This window comes from Mustela nigripes, chromosome 6 (assembly GCF_022355385.1).
Source record: "Mustela nigripes isolate SB6536 chromosome 6, MUSNIG.SB6536, whole genome shotgun sequence".
Taxonomy (NCBI): domain Eukaryota; kingdom Metazoa; phylum Chordata; class Mammalia; order Carnivora; family Mustelidae; genus Mustela; species Mustela nigripes.
In genome coordinates, this window is record NC_081562.1 from 128,797,698 (window position 1) to 128,815,825 (window position 18,128).

The 18,128-nt window shown below is 39.5% G+C and overlaps 1 protein-coding gene across 8 annotated transcripts in view; it reads left to right on the forward strand.

The window, feature by feature from the left end:
- The window catches only part of NEBL (nebulette), a 362,713-nt gene that overhangs the window by 259,308 nt on the left and 85,277 nt on the right, over positions 1-18,128 (forward strand). For 6 of the 8 annotated variants that reach the window (XM_059404209.1, XM_059404207.1, XM_059404212.1 and 3 more), the window contains exons 3-5: positions 1,285-1,389; positions 3,014-3,124; positions 9,769-9,879. The exons of the other annotated variants lie outside the window; for them this stretch is intronic. In XM_059404209.1, coding sequence (XP_059260192.1) covers positions 1,285-1,389; positions 3,014-3,124; positions 9,769-9,879 — 327 coding nt within the window. The remainder of the gene's footprint in view (positions 1-1,284; positions 1,390-3,013; positions 3,125-9,768; positions 9,880-18,128) is intronic. 8 annotated transcript variants of the gene reach the window in all.

An 18,128-nucleotide genomic window follows, 5' to 3' on the forward strand; every position in this document is an offset into this window, starting at 1 on the left:
AACGGTATTTTGCAGTAACTTTGCTTCGAGGTTCCTGTCTGGTCATACCTCAGGTCGAATGATGCCCCTCAAGTCTGATTTACCTGTGGTAAAATCTCTGTGTAATGTTAGTGTTGCAACGGCGTGTTAGTCATGTCCTTTAAGAGCCAGGTACATAGTCAACTAAACTTCACTTTTAGGTTGTAATTAGGGAGACCATATAATTTATCATCTGACCTGGAAGCTTTTTTTTCAGCGTAAGTATTTACAGTGTTGGGTAGATAAACATGACTTTATTACAGGGTGATATAATTTTTAGCAAATTACCTTCATCCTCTCAACTAGTCATAAATTTTGCCTCACCAGTTTTCAGATTGGATGGCAATTAGCGTGAGAATGGGATGATATTTTCGGGCCTTGTCCATAGTTTCCTGACTTCAGCTCATGTGTTCCTACAGGGTCTCCCGCCAGAGTAACTATTCTGGCTTCTCCTCAAGGGGAAAGGAGTGACTCCTTTTACTACTGACTTTGAGAGAAGGAATGAGCATGCTCAGCTCAGCCTCTCTGGGCTTTCTCTTGTGCATCTGTCTACCCATAGCGTTCTGGAATGATCTCCTCCACCATGTGGCAAACTTTCAGAGCAGGTTCTTCTCTTGTTGGGGGAGGGAAGGCAGATAAGGAGGCCTGTAGATGCTCCTAAATTGGGTAAGTTTGATTTGAGCAGAGTTAGTTCATATAAAGGAAGCTCATTGTGGCCACTGTTCGAGCTCCTTCCTCTAATCATGCATGCATAGGTAATGATGCTAACAGTAATTTCAGTTGTTTGATCTTTGCCTCTGCTTCTTAATTGGTTCCATCTGTCCCGACGACTACTTATCTTAAACCTAGAGGTAGGCAGCTATGTTTTTGTTTGATTGTAGGCTTAACTGTTCAACCAATGGCTTGAAAGTAACAATAAACTAGGTTACTTGTCAAATGAAATGAGAGTGTTGAATAATTACGTTCAGCTAGCTGGGCAGACAGGACCCATAGTCCATGTGCGCCCGCCCCTGTGATCCTTGATGTTAACAGGACTTTTGCTTATCTAAAGACCAGGCTTCCCCCCCACCCCGCCCCATGTCTCATCACCTTTGCAGCTCTGTGCTAGATGTCCCTTTTCTTGATTTGGCTGGTTTTAAAGATCATTCCTCATTTGAGTATTTCCTTCAGAAAACAGACTTCCTCAAGTAATTCTTCTCTTCAAAAAGGGGGCATTAAAATGGTTTTTCTTCTTTCTCATCATCCATAAATTGTTCTCTCTTTTAGATTCATTATAAAGAAGAATATAAAAAGTCCAAGGACAAGTGTACATCTGTGACTGACACTCCCATGCTAAACCATGTAAAAAACATTGGTGCTTTTATTTCTGAGGTAAGGCATCAAAACATGCGAAATGGTTTGCATTTTCATTTTTTATGTAGATAAAAGTCTGCGCATTAAAATTAGAGAATAATATTTTTGAGAGTGCTACTGAGTGTTGGTAATCACTGCATAATTATGTAATCCTATGCACAATGTCAATTAACTCTCTGGTTGATCTATTTCATTATATATGTCTATATTTCGACTCTGATCCTTTCATATTTATATAGAATTACTCTTGAAAAGAGATATTTTCTTAGATAAGTAGAAAGTACTAGAAAAATAGTTTTAGAAATGCCATTATTTTATTTCCTTATGGGTTTATTAGATAAAAATTGTTGAATATCATGTAGGAAATAAGTAAAATTTAGCAGCTGATTCTCTGAAACATGGTATCTTTAGTAAGTAATTTTAGATCAATTTAACCTATTTTTGAGTAGGATCAGTTCAACAGAGACACTTACTATGAAACAGAGAAAAGCACTACTTTCATTTTCCAGCTGGAAAAGCATAGTCTGTATCTGAGAGCATTTCAAATTGCAGATTATGCTACATTAATAAGCACCATGTTAACAGTGATTTGAATCTGGGAGGAGACATTTCTGTTGTCTGTGACTAGATCACTTAGGAGAGATACATTTGAAAAGAGGATGAATAAAACTGTATTGTAAATGACTGACCTCTAGTGTCTCATAAGTTATGTTGGAAACAGATCAACACGATACTCTCAGGATTACTTCTGGGGACGTGAAAACATTTTGAGGAAAACTGGCAAATTATCTCTTCTTGAGTACCCACATCCAAAGAGTTGTGAGAACTCAAGGTTTACATAGGGTCTACACTCAATAAATCCAGGCTCACATCTGGCTCTGACTGGGGGTAATATCAGAATGTGGGAAACCATGGTTTGGTTGGTTTGCATTAGCTGTTACTTCTCCTGTGCAAAGATTCACACGATGTTTATCATTCCTAATTGACTCTTTTTCCTGAAGGTGTTAACTATAGAGCAAAAAAAAAAAAAAAAAAAAAAAAAAAAAGTAGGCAATCTCTTGTGGTTCTTTGATCCTAATCTCTCCAAGAGAAATGGTGAAGGGGCATTTCTATTTATTAGTACTGAATTTGGGGGATCACTTCGAGAAGTGCAAATTGGAGATGGGAATACACAGAAGCAACAAAAAAGGGTTCTCACTTCCCACCACAGTTGTGGAAGAAGGAGGTTAAAAAGATTTGAAGATTTGAAGGAACGCTGTCCGTTACATTCACGCTCTAGACACTACATTCTACCAATCTGTATTTTCTGGAACAATGCTAGTGTCTCTTCTTTCTTGGGTGTTTCTTTGCTGGTCAAACATCAATATATACAGATGGATTTACTTTTAGAAACATATATAGGTTAAATTAGAAAAGTCATCATTATTTTCTTGAGTGGCTCCTTTTAAAGATTTTTCTGTGATAAATTAGATTTACCTCTCTCTAGAATATGTTCTTCAGTCTAGTATCTAAGGTTTAAATGGTCTTCAGATTTTTAAAATAATTCTGTTTCTGAAGCAAGTTTCCTTTTATTTTCTTTCAATATGAACAGTAAAAAAAAAAGTAATGCTTATTAATTTTTTTCCTTTTTCCCCGCCTCTAGGCAAAATACAAAGGCACCATTAAGGCGAACCTCTCCAATTCTCTTTATAAGCAGATGCCAGCCACAATCGATAGTGTCTTTGCAAGAGAAGTTACGCATCTTCAGAGTGAGGTGTGGTTTTCCTAAATTGTTATATAATCATATATATATAAATTTAACCACTTAATAATTAGCACCTTAAAATATATTAATATTTAAAAATATATTTAAACATAGTTAGCAAAGTAGTAGAAAGTACTGGAAAAATAGTTTTTATCTTGGGTATCGCATATTGGATGAAAACTGCAAGCAGGGGACTCGTGTTGTCGGTAGTCATTGCCATGTCACAGAAATTGAAATGGATGGACAAATTCGTTAGTCACGTGATGCTGTTTTTCCTAATCCCATTCACAACTATCAATAGAACAAATTTCAATCTTGTGAGGACAGCTTACTTAGATTAAAAATGGACAGCAAATATTAAAGCTGTCTCTCATTTAGCATGTGATCTCTAAGTGGAGGACATTCCAGTAGCTTCTTCAAAGTCCCATTAAGAGTTAATGGTTCAATTCAGGATCCACAGGGCTGTGCTTCCTCAGTTAGGCGAGAGGTTCCTGAATTTCTTTTTCTGTGGGTTGTGGATTTCATCTGGATTATCTCAGGTGCATGTGGTCGCTCTAGTGATTTCAAGTTGCAGATGAACTTAAGAATTGTCATCCTGTAAGCTCATTTGGAATTCAGAATAATTTCCCCCTTATGTACATTAGACATAACACATAGTACATTTAATTTCTTGTATTTCTTCAAACAGAATTTCAAAATAGAATATTTCACCTCTTTCTCGGTCATCTTACCCGCTTTGTGTTCTCCATAATACAGTTGTTTTGTTTTGTTTTAAACTCTGCGAATCTGCTACATGGCTCCCCTAAGTGGTATGACAGCAGGGACTTACCGTGTCTTGTTCTCTACTCTACCCTTGGGCTTAGCATCAGTCCTTGGCACACAGGGAGACAGTCAATAAATACTGGTAAAATTGATTTTGTTGAATTTGTTGATTCTCTTTTTTAGGAAATATTTCCTTTTATGTAGTTTATATTCTTCATGCTACATTTTAGGTTAAAATAATAATGGACACATAGAAATGCTTACTATGTATCAGGTGCTGCTCTCTCTATTCCACATATATGTGTATCATTTAATCCCTATAAGTACTCCATGAGATAGCCCCATTTCAGAAACTGAAAGCACAGAGGAGTTAAGTAACTTGCCTGAGATCACACAGCCAATAAATGGCAGAGCCAGCGCGTGAACATGGATAGTCGGGCTTCAGAGTCTAGGGTCTTAAACACACACTGTATCAGCTAGTTCTTATATTTCCACCACTCCTTTTCTTATTAAACAAGTTGAACTCTTCCTTCAGAATCTTTTTAGTTTTAAGTAGAAGATGCCTAGGTAATTTTAAAATAGTCTGAAAATAAAGTACTCTCGAAAAAGACTGAGCGTTGTTATCTTTTGCAGAACATCTTTAAGTACTTTATTATTACCAATTTAAATGTCCTCTGTGTACACAGCTTGGCAGTAAGCTGATCTCAGCTGTATAACAGGAGGCTAAAAACATATGATACCAGCGTTTTGCATGGCTGACCATGACTAATAGGTCCCCCCTTTTTTTCCTCACAACATCTGGTCACCTAGCCACTTGCTGATAATCTTTGGACCACTTTGTAAAGCAAATAAGTACAACCCAACACTCTGTATGTGACAAACAACAGTTACGTAAAAAAGAAAGAATTGTCTCTTCTTATTTTTATACCTGGGAAGGTAACCTTGTGAGATATTTACATCCTCATTGCTGTGTAAGTGCAAAATTCTCTTCACCTTTTCATGGCAGAAAGGGAACTATAGTACATGAGCACGTGCAGTGTAGGACTGAACGGGGAAGATAATCCACAGTGTGTATTGTGGAATCTATCTTTTTTCTGTTAGCCTGTGTTATGCTCTAGTGGGGTATGCCCCCTGCAAAATACAGGTGTGTGCTCCCAACACTGCCCAACGTTGTAATTAGTCATCGGACTTGTTAGTAAGGCAACACCTGGATTCCGAATAAAGTATCTATTTCAATGGAATCATGTAATAAAATTTCGATGTAATGTAATAAAATTTCTTGAGGTTTGTGTAAATCAATTTTATCGTGGCTAAAATTGCAATTCTCAGAGCTTACCTGGTAATAAGACTGGCAAGAAAGTAAAACTATTCGACTGTGTCTGAGAAAATGAAACAGCTAACCTTTTGCTGTGTCCAAATCATATCCGATTTGTGGTAATCTAAATTAGAGTGGTTAGACACATTCTGGAATCTCAGGTGTTCTGGATTCTAATGAAAAAGTCTCCCAGACCAAGGACACTGGATCAAAAGGTTGTGTTAAAACCAATTTGCAAACATTCTCAGAAACTTAATCCAAACTAGAATGATACTGTGAGGTGAGCTAGATTAATGCTCCTTATAGAAAATGACTGAGGAGAAGTCATTTTAAAAAAGAAAGAGATGTGGAAACTTTAGGAAGCCATTTTAGGAGATATCCCCCATGAAAAATCTTATAAACAAAGATCACAAAGAAAATTTCTGGACATGGACGTGCCATGCCATTAAATGGTGAGATCTTCTCCCCAGGGCTATTTCAGGCAGGGGCTAAATTATCTCTTATCACAGAAGCAATACAGGGTATTACTCAGGCATCTGGACTCAGGAGATGTTTGACCGCCTACGTTTTTATCTGTGGTGGCTCCGGGGCCCGGCCTCAGGAGCTCCAGGCGTGTCGGTGCTTGGGGACTGGCAGTGCACTTACTGACACAGTAGTTGTAAAATATCCTGAAGTTAGAAATGTATAGAGGTCTTATGTATATATATGATATAAAAATATACCGTGCTATTAAGTATACAAGATAAATGTACATATTACTATACTACTGAAACATATTTATATGTAAATCCGTAAGATTATTTTAAGTGTCCTCCACTAGTTAGGTATCCAGTAGCAAGGCGACCTGATTCTTGATTCTCAAGGTATGAAGACAACAGTGTTAATCTAGGGAACTGCTACACAATAATGACAAATCCTAAGAAATCAAATTTATCAGAAAATGTATTAGCTTGACATAATTTTCCATTAGCTATTTTAAGGATGAAAATTAATATGATAAATTAAAGTTCAGCTGCCTCCAATTTGATGTAATCTTAATTCTAAAGTGGTGCTGCGTTGCAGCTATAAATGAAATGACTTTTAATGCTGCGAGTAGAAAATTACATAGCCTTTTAAAGAAAGAGTGCTTTTTAAAATTGTGCTTGATGACTCACCATTTCTATGATAACCCACCAAATGATTGGCTGTGTTGGTTATGTTTATAAAGTCACAAGTCATACAGTCTAAACCAGACACCCAGCAAAAAGGAGCTAGGTACACACTATCTCCTTTATATTTAAGAAGAAGGAATAAATCTGATAAAGGTTTCTTCTTGGCTTAATAGACCTGGTCACCCATTAAACTCCTCCTCCATTCCCCCCAAATTATAATATAGAATGTAATGGAACTGACATAATGTTTTTGCCAACTTAAATGGAGGTCCTTCATGAATTTCTTGTTTGACATAACTAATTGGTGAAAATGTAAAGATATGTTCCTGAGAATTAGATATCCTGATGGATTAAATCAATGGACAGAGTCTAACAAGATGAATGATCCCTGGAAAAACATGGGGGTCCTGCGTGTGAGTCCCTATATTCAACTAGATATGCAGGATTGGATGTGAGGACGGAGTAGGGCAGAACTGAATAAGGCTTAAGGAATCTAGGTGACAGAAATCTCAACGTAGCTATCAGAAGGAAAACACTGTGATCTATGGATACATGAATAGTAGGTAGAGCACATAAGAGATCATAACCCAGACTAAACTGGACAGTACTAATTAGGAGAGGTCAGACCATATCTAGGACATTCTGGGCATTTTGAGTGGATTAATTGGAAATTGGACAGACAAGGGCATTCAGAAGTACAGAGTTTCAGGACCTTACTCCGTGCAGATGGTTTGGAGTGCAGATGGGAGTTGTTGACAGCTGTGTGCCCATATCTGAAGTTCTGTCCACTGAACTAGACTCTTCCTACCTGGCCGCAAGGGGAAGACAGATTGGGGCTTCGTTAGGGGAGGGGATTTGTGTCAAAGTTTCCACAGTTTAGAGACTGTGACACCCCAGCATGAGGTCCATTTCAGTAAATGTTTTCAAGAAGAACTTGGTGGGGGAGCCAGAGAAGAGATTTAAATATTGATAGTTGTAAGAGATGGCTTTCTTTCTTTATGGTAAGAGGCAGTGATTTTATTTTTTAAAAATTAGTTTTGTGAGAAGATATTTGCAAATGACAGTACAGACAAAAGGTTGATATCCAGGATCTATAAAGAACTCCTCAAACTCAACACACACAAAACAGACAATCATATTAAAAAATGGGCAGAAGATATGAACAGACACCTCTCCAAAGAAGACATACAAATGGCTGATAGAAACATGAAAAAAATGTTCATCATCATTAGCCACCAGGGAGATTAAAATCAAAACACATCAAGATACCACCTTACACCAGTCACAAAATTAGCAAGACAGGAAACAACATGCGTTGGAGAGGATGTGGAGAAAGGGGAACCCTTTTACACCCTTTAAATGCAAGTTGGTGCAGCCACTTTGGAAAACTGTGGAGATTCCTCAAGAAATTAAAAATAGAGCTTCCCTATGATCTTGCAATTGCACTACTGGGTATTCACCCCAAAGATACAGATGTAGTGAAAAGAAGGGCCATCTGTACACCCAATGTTTATAGCAGCAATGGCCACGGTCACCAGACTGTGGAAAGAACCAAGATGCCCCTCAACGGATGAATGGATAAGGAAGATGTGGTCTATATACACTATGGAGTATTATGCCTCCATCAGAAAGGACGAATACCCAACTTTGTAGCAACATGGATGGGACTGGAAGAGATTATGCTGAGGGAAACAAGTCAAGCAGAGAGAGTCAATTATTATATGTCAATATAAGAGTCAATAATTATATAATATATATATTTCACTTATTTGTGGAGCATAACATATAGCATGGAGGACAAGGGGAGACGGAGAGAAGAAGGGAGTTGAGGGAAATTGGAAGGGGAGGTGAACCATGAGAGACTACGGACTCTGAACAACAATCTGAGGGGTTTGAAGGGGTGGGGGGGTGGGAGGTTGGGGGAACCAGGTGGTGGGTATTAGAGAGGGCACAGATTGCATGGAGCACTGGGTGTCATACAAAAACAATGAATACTGTTACACTGAAAAGAAATTAAAAAAAAATTAGTTTTGTTTATATGTTAATAAAAATTTTAAAAATAAAAAAAATTAATTTTGTAAATATCACCTTAATCCTCTAGACAAGTATATTATTGAAGTTAAATGAGTGGTTAATAATGTTTATTAAAACCCATGAGGGGTTTAAGTTCATGAGAATATTTAATAAACTCATTTATTCATTCATTCACTAAACATTTATTACATTTCTACCCTCTGTCATTCAGTATGAGAGGCACAGGATATTAAAAGATGTGTAAGAAGATAGAGGCATAACTCTCAAGGAGCTAGTATTGGTGAAAAGTTTTTCCTTAAATTGAGCTGCTATTCCTTTCCATTAAAAATTAAATCTTATTTTGTTCTTGTGACTACTCTTTTTTTTTTTTCTTAAAATTGCCTCCATTCTCCTGTGTCAAGTTATTCTAGTTCTGTATAATATCTTTTTATTAGAAAACTTTTAATATATATTTGAATTAATTTTAAAATAAGTTATTCATTCATCCATTCTTGTTTTATTTTTATTCATTCATATATTGAGCAAATATTTCTTGATCCTTACTTTTTGTCAGTTTGTGTTCTGAGCATTCACCGAGCTAGGTAGTTATGTTCTCATGAGGGAAGAGAAAATAAGTAATCCTACAAAAATAAAACAAAAGTAACTGAAAATTGGGAAGGAAATACATAGGACAATGGAATAGAATGTGAGTAAAGGAATAATTCCTTTGTTGTCTTCTGGATTTTTTTCCCCCTAACTCTGTCATTGAATTTGCTTATTTCTACTTTTGAAGTAATCATTCTCACGCCTTCTCTCCATCCTAGGAGGGGACAAATTGAAATGGTAGCAATGGGTGATATTGGCGTGATGCTCTTTTCCTTTGCAGAGGACAGGCCTTGACAGATCTCAGAAATCTGCCTGCATGTTTTATTTTCTCCCAAAGGTTGGGGCATTTAATGAGCTTTATGTTATATTATAGCTGTGCCTACAGAAAGTCATTAACAATTAATCAAAAAATGAAAAATTCACCTTTAAATGTCTGGTCATTTCATCCACTTTGTCAGTTGCTTTCCCAAGATTTAAACCTTGGACATTTATGACCCTAAAAATGCCTAGATTTGAAAGGTTTCCCAAAATGGTCCCTGAGATTTAAGCTAGCTAAATACGAGTGGGGTTGCAGCACGCCTGTGGTTGAGGACTGTTGAAATTAGCAGGAAAGAGTCAGAATTAGGATTCTAACCTGAAGCACCAACCTTAAAGCACTGAGTATATTCTCTTGTTACAGAGGCTTAGGCAAATACAACCATGGTGGTGGAACTCAAGTACACAAACTCCTAGCAAAACGCTGAAATTTAATGGGTAGGAACGTAGCGTACTCCTGAAGAAACTAACAATGGTTTGTGTTTTTAAAGGTTGCCTATAAGCAGAAACACGATGCCGCCAGAGGATTCTCAGATTATGCCCATATGAAGGAACCGCCTGACGTCAGACATGCCATGGAGGTCAATAAACACCAGAGTAACGTAAGGACACCATCTCCCATGATTTTCTGGGAAATCGCGGTTACCCACATCAGGACTAGTGGATATGTCGTTGCAATTTACATATGACAACTCTCCTGTTCAAAAAGGACTTTAGAATATCTTGTCTTTAAATCTCTCAGTGTTCAGTCATAAATCCTTCTGAGCTATTCTATCAAAAGGCATTAAAACCTCAAGGAGTATCTTCAAAGTGTCAGTTCCTTGCAGTTATTAGAAGTTCTGCTTGGGACCAGTTGGGTTGCTGGCATTTCCTGGAGTACCCTTGACTTGATGGTAAAGCCTTCATAGTTTCTAGTCTAGAATTGTAGTAGAACTGGGAAAGAGGGCACCATAAATCACTGGCCTGGGAAAGAGTCACTCACAAAGGCTAGTGAGATTATACCCCAGTACTGCCTCTTTTAGAACACATGTAGAGAACCAGTGGTCAAGGTCAAGACCCACGGAGAACATGAAAGCAGTTGCTGCCTAATGACTGACTTAGCAGCAGAAACCAAGGGAGAGGAAACAAGCCCATAGAAAAGAAGTTCTTTTCAAAGTTATGAGTTAGCAGACGCATCAAAACTTCCATGTGTTTGCTCAGTGACCACCACTACCCTGGTGACCCAGAAGAATAATTTCTTCCTGAAATTTCAGTGGCAGCTCATTTGTCTCCCCATTAGGAGTTCTCTGCTCTCTAAGAGGCATGTAGGAACTTTTCGTTAGGTTCTTTTAGGGCTACGATCAGTTCAGATAAACTTGTCTGCCTTAGTTGGGTCAAGAATCTCCCTTTCTTTGGAAAGTACCTGATACAGCTTTGTCATCTCCCATGGACCCTGTCCACTTAGCTCCCTTACTGAATGGTGTTTTGCTGATACTCTGTTCCCCCTGCCTCAGCTGGGCGGTATCTCTTTCCAGGATGGCAACAGTTATCTGGTATTAATTTCAATAGATCAATGCTTAAGTAGAAAACAGAGTGAGGTTTTTACATTTTAACTCCAATGTGTAAACATATGCTAGAACCAAGACAATTTCCCAAGATGGTTTAACCCAGATGAGAGACGAGAAAGCTGCACGTCTGTAATTACCAGCAAGGCCATTGGAAGGGGATGCTTCGTAAGAACGGTTCGCTTATAGAGTGTCAGTTGTAATCAGAATAACTACCACTTAGCTAGCACTGCTGAGCAGCAGGAGCTCTGCCAAGACTCCTGTTGTTTCCAGCTCTCACCAAATCCCTGTACTGAGTCCCCTTCTGTAGGCGAAGAAAATGAGACGAAAGAGTCGAACTCCCAAGGCCACGCTTTCTGTTAGGCCCACTGCCTGCCTCTTAAAAGGCACTGGTTATTGGTCAAGATTGTGAATGAAAATTTTTAAATGTGGGACAAAATAGTTTATCATCAGGATTTAGATCACCAGATGCAAGGCGCTGTGGGGATGAAGGCGTCGTGGTGGTCCGGGAGCGGCTGGCACGCCTCACACAGACCCTGGGGAGGCCGCTTCCAACTCTATAATTCAATGACATTCAAATACGGAAGTTCCTTATCATAGAACTGGGGTTATTATTTTAACTCTGCCTTTTCTTTTAAAAGGTCTTTGATTGTGGGATTGAGGGAATAGAGTATAAAGGCCTTTTCTCTTCCATTCAATACTGTGTACTTTTGGGAGAAGGATGTATTTACTTACACTCCTCTGCCTACTCGGCTCGACCTTCACATGCAAAGTTTGTACATATAATAGGATTTAGAAAGTGTTTAAGACTATTTACTCAGATTTAAAGTGCGAATGATAATTGTATTCTACCTGTGAAGTAGTTGATATTCCTCTAGAGTCAAGGCACTTAGAATAATACATTTGTTGTTCCTACAATATGAAATTTAAACAGAGGTCTCAAAAGCCTCAGGAAAGTAAGCACCTTTCCTGGTTTGTAGGTGAGGCTAGTACATCTCCACAAAAGATGAAACTCTGTCTCCCACAACACTCCACTCCAGTGAAACCCATTTGCAGAGAATCTACTAATAGAATTACCCTTTGGTAACGTGGGATGTGCCTTTACATGCTGCCTATAAATGACCTGATTTAATTTAAAAGAAAATGTGTTGTCACACATACATCCGATTTGCTTAGAAACAATGCATCTTTGCTTACCTTTTTATTTTATGTTTCCACCAAGGACAAGTCAGCTCTCTGATATCTGCTAGAGAACCAAGAAACTGGGCCAACAGCAGTTTAAAACTTTTACGTTCTGCCTTCTTTCAGCTCAAACTTTTATAAGAACATTTATCAATGGACCAAAGGGCACAGAACCGTTCTCTCCCTCAGCCTTTAGAGACCTGAATAGGCAGGAGAGGATGAGGAAGGACTTCAGGGAGGGCCAGCTGACTTCTCCCCTCTGTGTAACTGAGAGCTTCAAGAGGAAGACCGTCCTAGGGGCACAAGTCTCTTCTGTTCCCCGTCCCCACCAATTCAGTGAGCACAGAATCGGGTTGGAGATCATTTACCCATTTGCCCTCCACTGTAGCATATTGTAGAAAAGGAATTTGGAGTCAGACCACAGGTTGCCTGGATGATCTTGGACAAGTTCCCTAATATCTCCAAATCTCAGTGTTCCCATCTGTCAAGTGGGGCCGTGATATCTCCCTCACTGGCCTCTCTTGAGTATTAAATGAGATGGTATATAGGAAGGGCTTTGCAGAAGGGCAGCTCTGTGAAATAGGAGTCCTCTTTGGTCCCCTTCCAATCTTAAAGGGTGATTGGAGAGGTTAGGATGATTTCATAGTCAATTTGAAATAATTAACAGACCTTAGATTGAATAAAAGGCCAACTCCATATGAAATTTATATTAAGAAGCACTTAGGTCAGAAGAGCATGTTCAAAATGATCCCAAACCCATATAACTACCTATTTTTGTTGATATTATAATCAGGAAATGATTAAAAACAGCCAATCTAAATCCTTTTGTTTCTTAAGGGATGTACCCCTGCCAAACTCTTCTGATGTCATTAGAGAAACTGGAGATAATCTATCCTGTTATTTTCCCCTAAAGATGGGTTCAAAATGAAAACCCCAGTAAAACATTATTAGTTCTCATCAATCTTATCAGAGACACGAAACCCAATAGTTCTGAAGGAAGTCAAACACATTTTGAACTGCCATCTTAAGTTTCATAAGTGATGTGGTCTGAGTAGACTTGTGATGAAATTGGAGTGGTAAACTTTTCCAAAAGACCATATTGGTAATCAATTCAGTGTGCATTAGAAGGAAGTATTCAGCAGGGGAAACCAGAGATTGAATGTTCAAGAATGATATATATATTTTCTTAGTGGTAATAAAAACTTATCAGGAGATAAAATTTCTTTTCCATCAGAAAGTGAAAGTGATGAATCAGTAAAGCGGTACCGGAGAGGCAGTCATGGTTCTGTGTGGTTCCCTCGATGCTGCTTACGATAACAGCACTTTGGGAGTGAGTATTAAAATGGATACATTAGTGCTTTGCTCGTCTCTGAGACAGAAGAGTTAGTAATGCTTATTCTGCCTTCTTTACAAGATTTTGGTGGTGGTAAAATTAACTCATGAATAAAAAAACTATGAACTCTAAAATGCTTTTTATAAACAATGACAACAATAATAACAAGAAAGATGCAGTTCTGTATTTTACTTCATCTTTTAGGAGATTGAAAACTTTTCTGCCTTCTGATGAATATCAGATCCTACGTTTGCCTGTATATAAAATGCATATATTCTCTCCTAAACATAATACTTACTATTTACTTATTTATTAAAGACTTTTATTTTATTCGTGAGGGGGAGAGAGAGGTAAACAGAGGGAGAAGCAGGCTTCCCGCTGAGCAGGGACTTGATGCCAGGACCCTGGGATGGTGACCTGAGCAGAAGGCAGATGCTTAACCGTCTGAGCCACCCAGGCATCCCAATAGTTACAATTTAATACTTTACTCATTTTTTACATACAGGATGCCCAGACAGAAATAAGCCCGAGATAGAATTTCCAGTCCATGTGCCTTTGTGAGATACCTGGGGCCTCTCTAATGTGAGAGTTTAGGATACAAGTGTTTCTTGGGAATGACTGCACAAGTGCTTCAAGATTATAACGAAACACAGGCCATGCTCCTTCCTTCTGTTCCGCAAACTTAACGTGTATATCCTTTCTAGTCTCTTCTCACCAAGAATCCCATCAGCCCTCGTCAGAGCAGCAAAGGGAATGATGATTCTGAGCCAGCTGGGGTTGATGTTTTTACGTCTGCTCACCAGCCCTAATTCCCCCAAGGTTGTATGTCCGTGGCTGCCATCCTGGCTGTCCCCTCACCTCTCAACCTTGGTCCTTAACTAAGGACCTAAATCTGAGTCTCTCATTGGCCAAGCCCAACTCAGAACAATACAGGGATAACTGGTTCCCGTCCTGGGAGGGAATGTTGAGGAAGCCCGGTTGGACACAGACACTGCAGCAAACAAAGGTGGGGTGATAATTTAATGCCTTCGTATGTGTGAAGTGCTCAGGACAACGGCATGTTGGACCTTCCGCACAGGTGTAAAAAAAAACCTGCAAAAGATGTTAAACGCAACTAATGAATCATGGAACAGTAGGTCAAAAACTAATGATATGCTCTATGTGGGCTAACTGAACATAATAAAAAAAAAAATCTGTAGATTATAGGAAATAAGCTGAGATTAAGAGACGATAAAATGATGACAGTACAAACTGAGGGAACGTGGTGAGACAAGGAAGAAATTCAAAAACAGATTTGATAGAATTAATATCTTTATTGGAAGCAATGGAGAACAGATTTGACACGGCAGAAAAACCGGAGATGGAGACTGTGTTAATCGGGAGTTTCTAGGTTTAGCAACAGAACTCCATTTCAAGTTAGCTAAGGAAAACATGAGAATTTATTGGTTTACATAACTGGAAGTTCAAGTTACCTTTCGAGGTAACAGGATCCAGAGGCTCACAGTGTCCATGGGGCTCTTTCTGTCTCCCCACTGCGTGGCTTTGCTTTCAGACAGACTGTCTAGGTGGTCTCAGGATGACGGCTGGTGTTTCCAAAATTAAATTATCCCTAGAGCCGCTGATTCCAGAGGGAAGGACAGCAGCTCTCCCCCCCCCCCCCCCCCGCCCCCCCCCCCCCCCCCCCCCGCCCAGCCGGAGATCCATCAGTGACTCTGGTCCTCCCTGGGTGCTGTGTCTGCCTCCCTTACTGATCATGGTTTCTGAAAGAATGAGATGTCTGATTGCTGAGCTTGTCATGTGACCACGCCTGCCACCAAGAAGGTAGGGTGCCTAGGATATAGCCCACCAAATCACCTGGAGTGAGGGAGAGCAGTTTCCAAATAAAAAACCCCAGGATACAAAAATTACACCTGTCCATTACAAAGGCATACCTTAGGGAAATGACCCAGATAAATGGAAAAGGGACAGGAAAGAAATTTAATGTGGGGGGGGGGGGGGGGGAAGAGATCAAGCATGTAGGGTAATCATTTCAGGTGTTCCTGAGAAAGAAACTAAAATCAGTCTTTACAGATAAGATTGTATTTTGTTATGTTATTAAAAAGAAAAAGTAGTTTATCTTGGATATGAGATCAAGGTATAAGGAAATGGTCACCTTATGATAATTACTTTATGGCCTTGTGTGGGACCTCTAGAAGGGAATGAGGAAACTTCATGGAAGGTATAACACAAGGTTTAAAGAAGTGGGGAAATACACCTACTTCTCTTGGGAACACACTGAAATAGTATTGAGAGATTTTTCCCGGAGTTGTTTTGTAGGTTGAGTTGTAATGCTCACTAAATTTCCATGTGTTTCTGTTGTGGAACTGACTGGAGTTACTCTAATGTTCATTAATGAGAATAAATAGTTAAGAATTAAGAAACATTTTGAAATAGAAGAGTAGTAGACAGAACTTGGTGTAAGGAAGGTAAATTCTTCTAGTCATCCATTCAAGAAATGCGTGAGTGAGGCATTGAATGTCAAATCCTTAATATGCTAGTCGGCCCTTAGTAAATGGTCCAAAGTGGCGATTATTACTGGTGTCATGATTTCTTCTCTTCCCCCTCTTCCTCTCTTTTTTCTTCCATCTCCCTTCTCCTGCTTTTTCCTTCTGTCCTCCAAGGATGCAGTAGGGAACGAGACGTTAAGTAAAGTAAGACAAAATCCATCAGTGACTCTCAAGCTTGCACCCATCTGGGGCTGATGAAAAACATCAGCCCCAGATGGGTGCAAGCTTGAGAGTCAATGATGAGTCTGTTTTTCTCTTCTTATTCAGCAGTATTGTACAGGACACCATCTTGTCAAGAGAAGACAGCCCAAAGGATGGACGCCGGTCCCTTGTGCCAATACAGTTAGCACTTAGGGGTTGAATTTATTCAGGAAATAGGAAAAAAATATATGTATTCTTTGACCTTCCCCTGCCACATCTCTCTTCTGCCATGTGCCATTTTTATTCTTCCTGGGTTCTGACAGACTGCAGAACGAAGCAAAGACATATTGCAGACGTGAGAGAAATGTCAGGCGAGCTCCCCTCAGACCCAGGTTAGGAGGAGGAAGATGAGCGGTCCGCCAGGCAGCCATGTTGCCGCACCACCCAGTTCAGACCTCCATGCAGATAGGGAAGACCAGGAGCCCACGGCCCTGTGCCTCTCCATGGACAGCCTCGTTCCTGCGGGATGTCCCCGTGCACGGTGGTCTTCTGGAAGATCTGGCTTGTGACGGGGCTCCCGGGCCGTTCTCCTGTGTGGCTCTGTGGTGTCCGCTTGTTTGAATTTGCAGCTCTTGTCAATCTTAATATTTGTTTTGAGTCACATATGCCGGCCTCTAATTTGCAATTTACATGGATGATGGGGCCCTATTCAGAGTCCTCTCCTGCCGCCTTTGTGCCCCTCACCTCTCTTCATGCAGTCATTAGGCTGAGCAGCATATAATTACATAACCCAGGCGAAGCTGAGATTTCTGGAAGGTTGCAGCTCTTTTCAAAAAGTAAGGGTTTCCATTTTTATCCTCATTCTTTTCTAAACAAAAAGACATTACCCCCCTGTGGTTTCCGTATGAATGCAGTAACTTAGGAACAGTTAGTCTTGTAGGTGGGTAGTAATTTTGGTTTGTTTTCACCTGAGAGTCCGTTTTTTTTTTTTTTTTTTTGTTTACACAGCTTGTGTTTAACTGGGTGCAGGCAGGGGTGTTGGGGGGGAGGGGGGGGGGGGGGGGGGGGGGGGGGGGGGGGGGGGGGGGGTCGGCTGGCCCTCGTTGGTGCACGAGCCTGTGGTTATTTGAAGCCAATGAAATTGGCTTAATTTTACATCCTTAAAGATTTAAAAAATTCACCCAACAATATAACTCAGTTTTCAGCCCAATTTCCTGTTTCCTTTGCTACCTGGGTGCACAAAACTTACCTGAATTATTTGTTAAGGTGAAGCCTATGAGAACAGAAATGCTGAGGAAAACAGATGTTCTTGCTGAAATTATGTTAATTCTGTTGAAGTTGTGTTCACTTTTTAGACAGATGCATGATTATAAACACTGTTTAAAAAACAGTCATGGTGGTGAGACAAATGCAAGGCCTTACAGGACTAAATAGAAATATATATAAATATTTCACTGAAATAAAATAATAGAATGCGTAGGGAGCTTTTCATTTCTTATACCTGATATTTTTGAAAGGAGTAAGAAAGTACATTTTTTTTCCTTTAACTCTGCAAGACTGAAAGGAAAATAACCAGATACGTTGATATTATCTAGAACACACACCGGCTCATATTGATCAACAGGAGAATTCATTAAAATGCAGATTCTTCCGCCCCTTACATAGCTGAAATTCTGCTATGTAAGGTTGGGGATGGACCTCTGGAATCTAATTTCTGAATAAGCACCTTAGATGATGTTATTGTAGAAAGTTTGCAGGCAATATTAGAAATACTTGTTTCATGCAAATATAATTAATAGTGCATTTTGTATGCTTGTCCAGTTTTACGTTTCTATGTTCTACCTTTGTATGCCTTGAAAAAATGAAGGGGGGTCCTAAAAATCTCTCTTTGCCTTAGAACTCTTTTTTTTTTTTTTTTTTTTTAAGATTTTATGTATTTATTTGACAGACAGAGATCACAAGTACGCAGAGAGAGACAGAGAAGCAGGCTCCCTGCCGAGCAGTGAGCCGGATCCCAGGACCCTGGGACCATAACCTGAGCTGAAGGCAGAGGCTTTAATCCACTAAGCCACCCAGGCACCCGCCTTAGAACTTTAATAGAACTA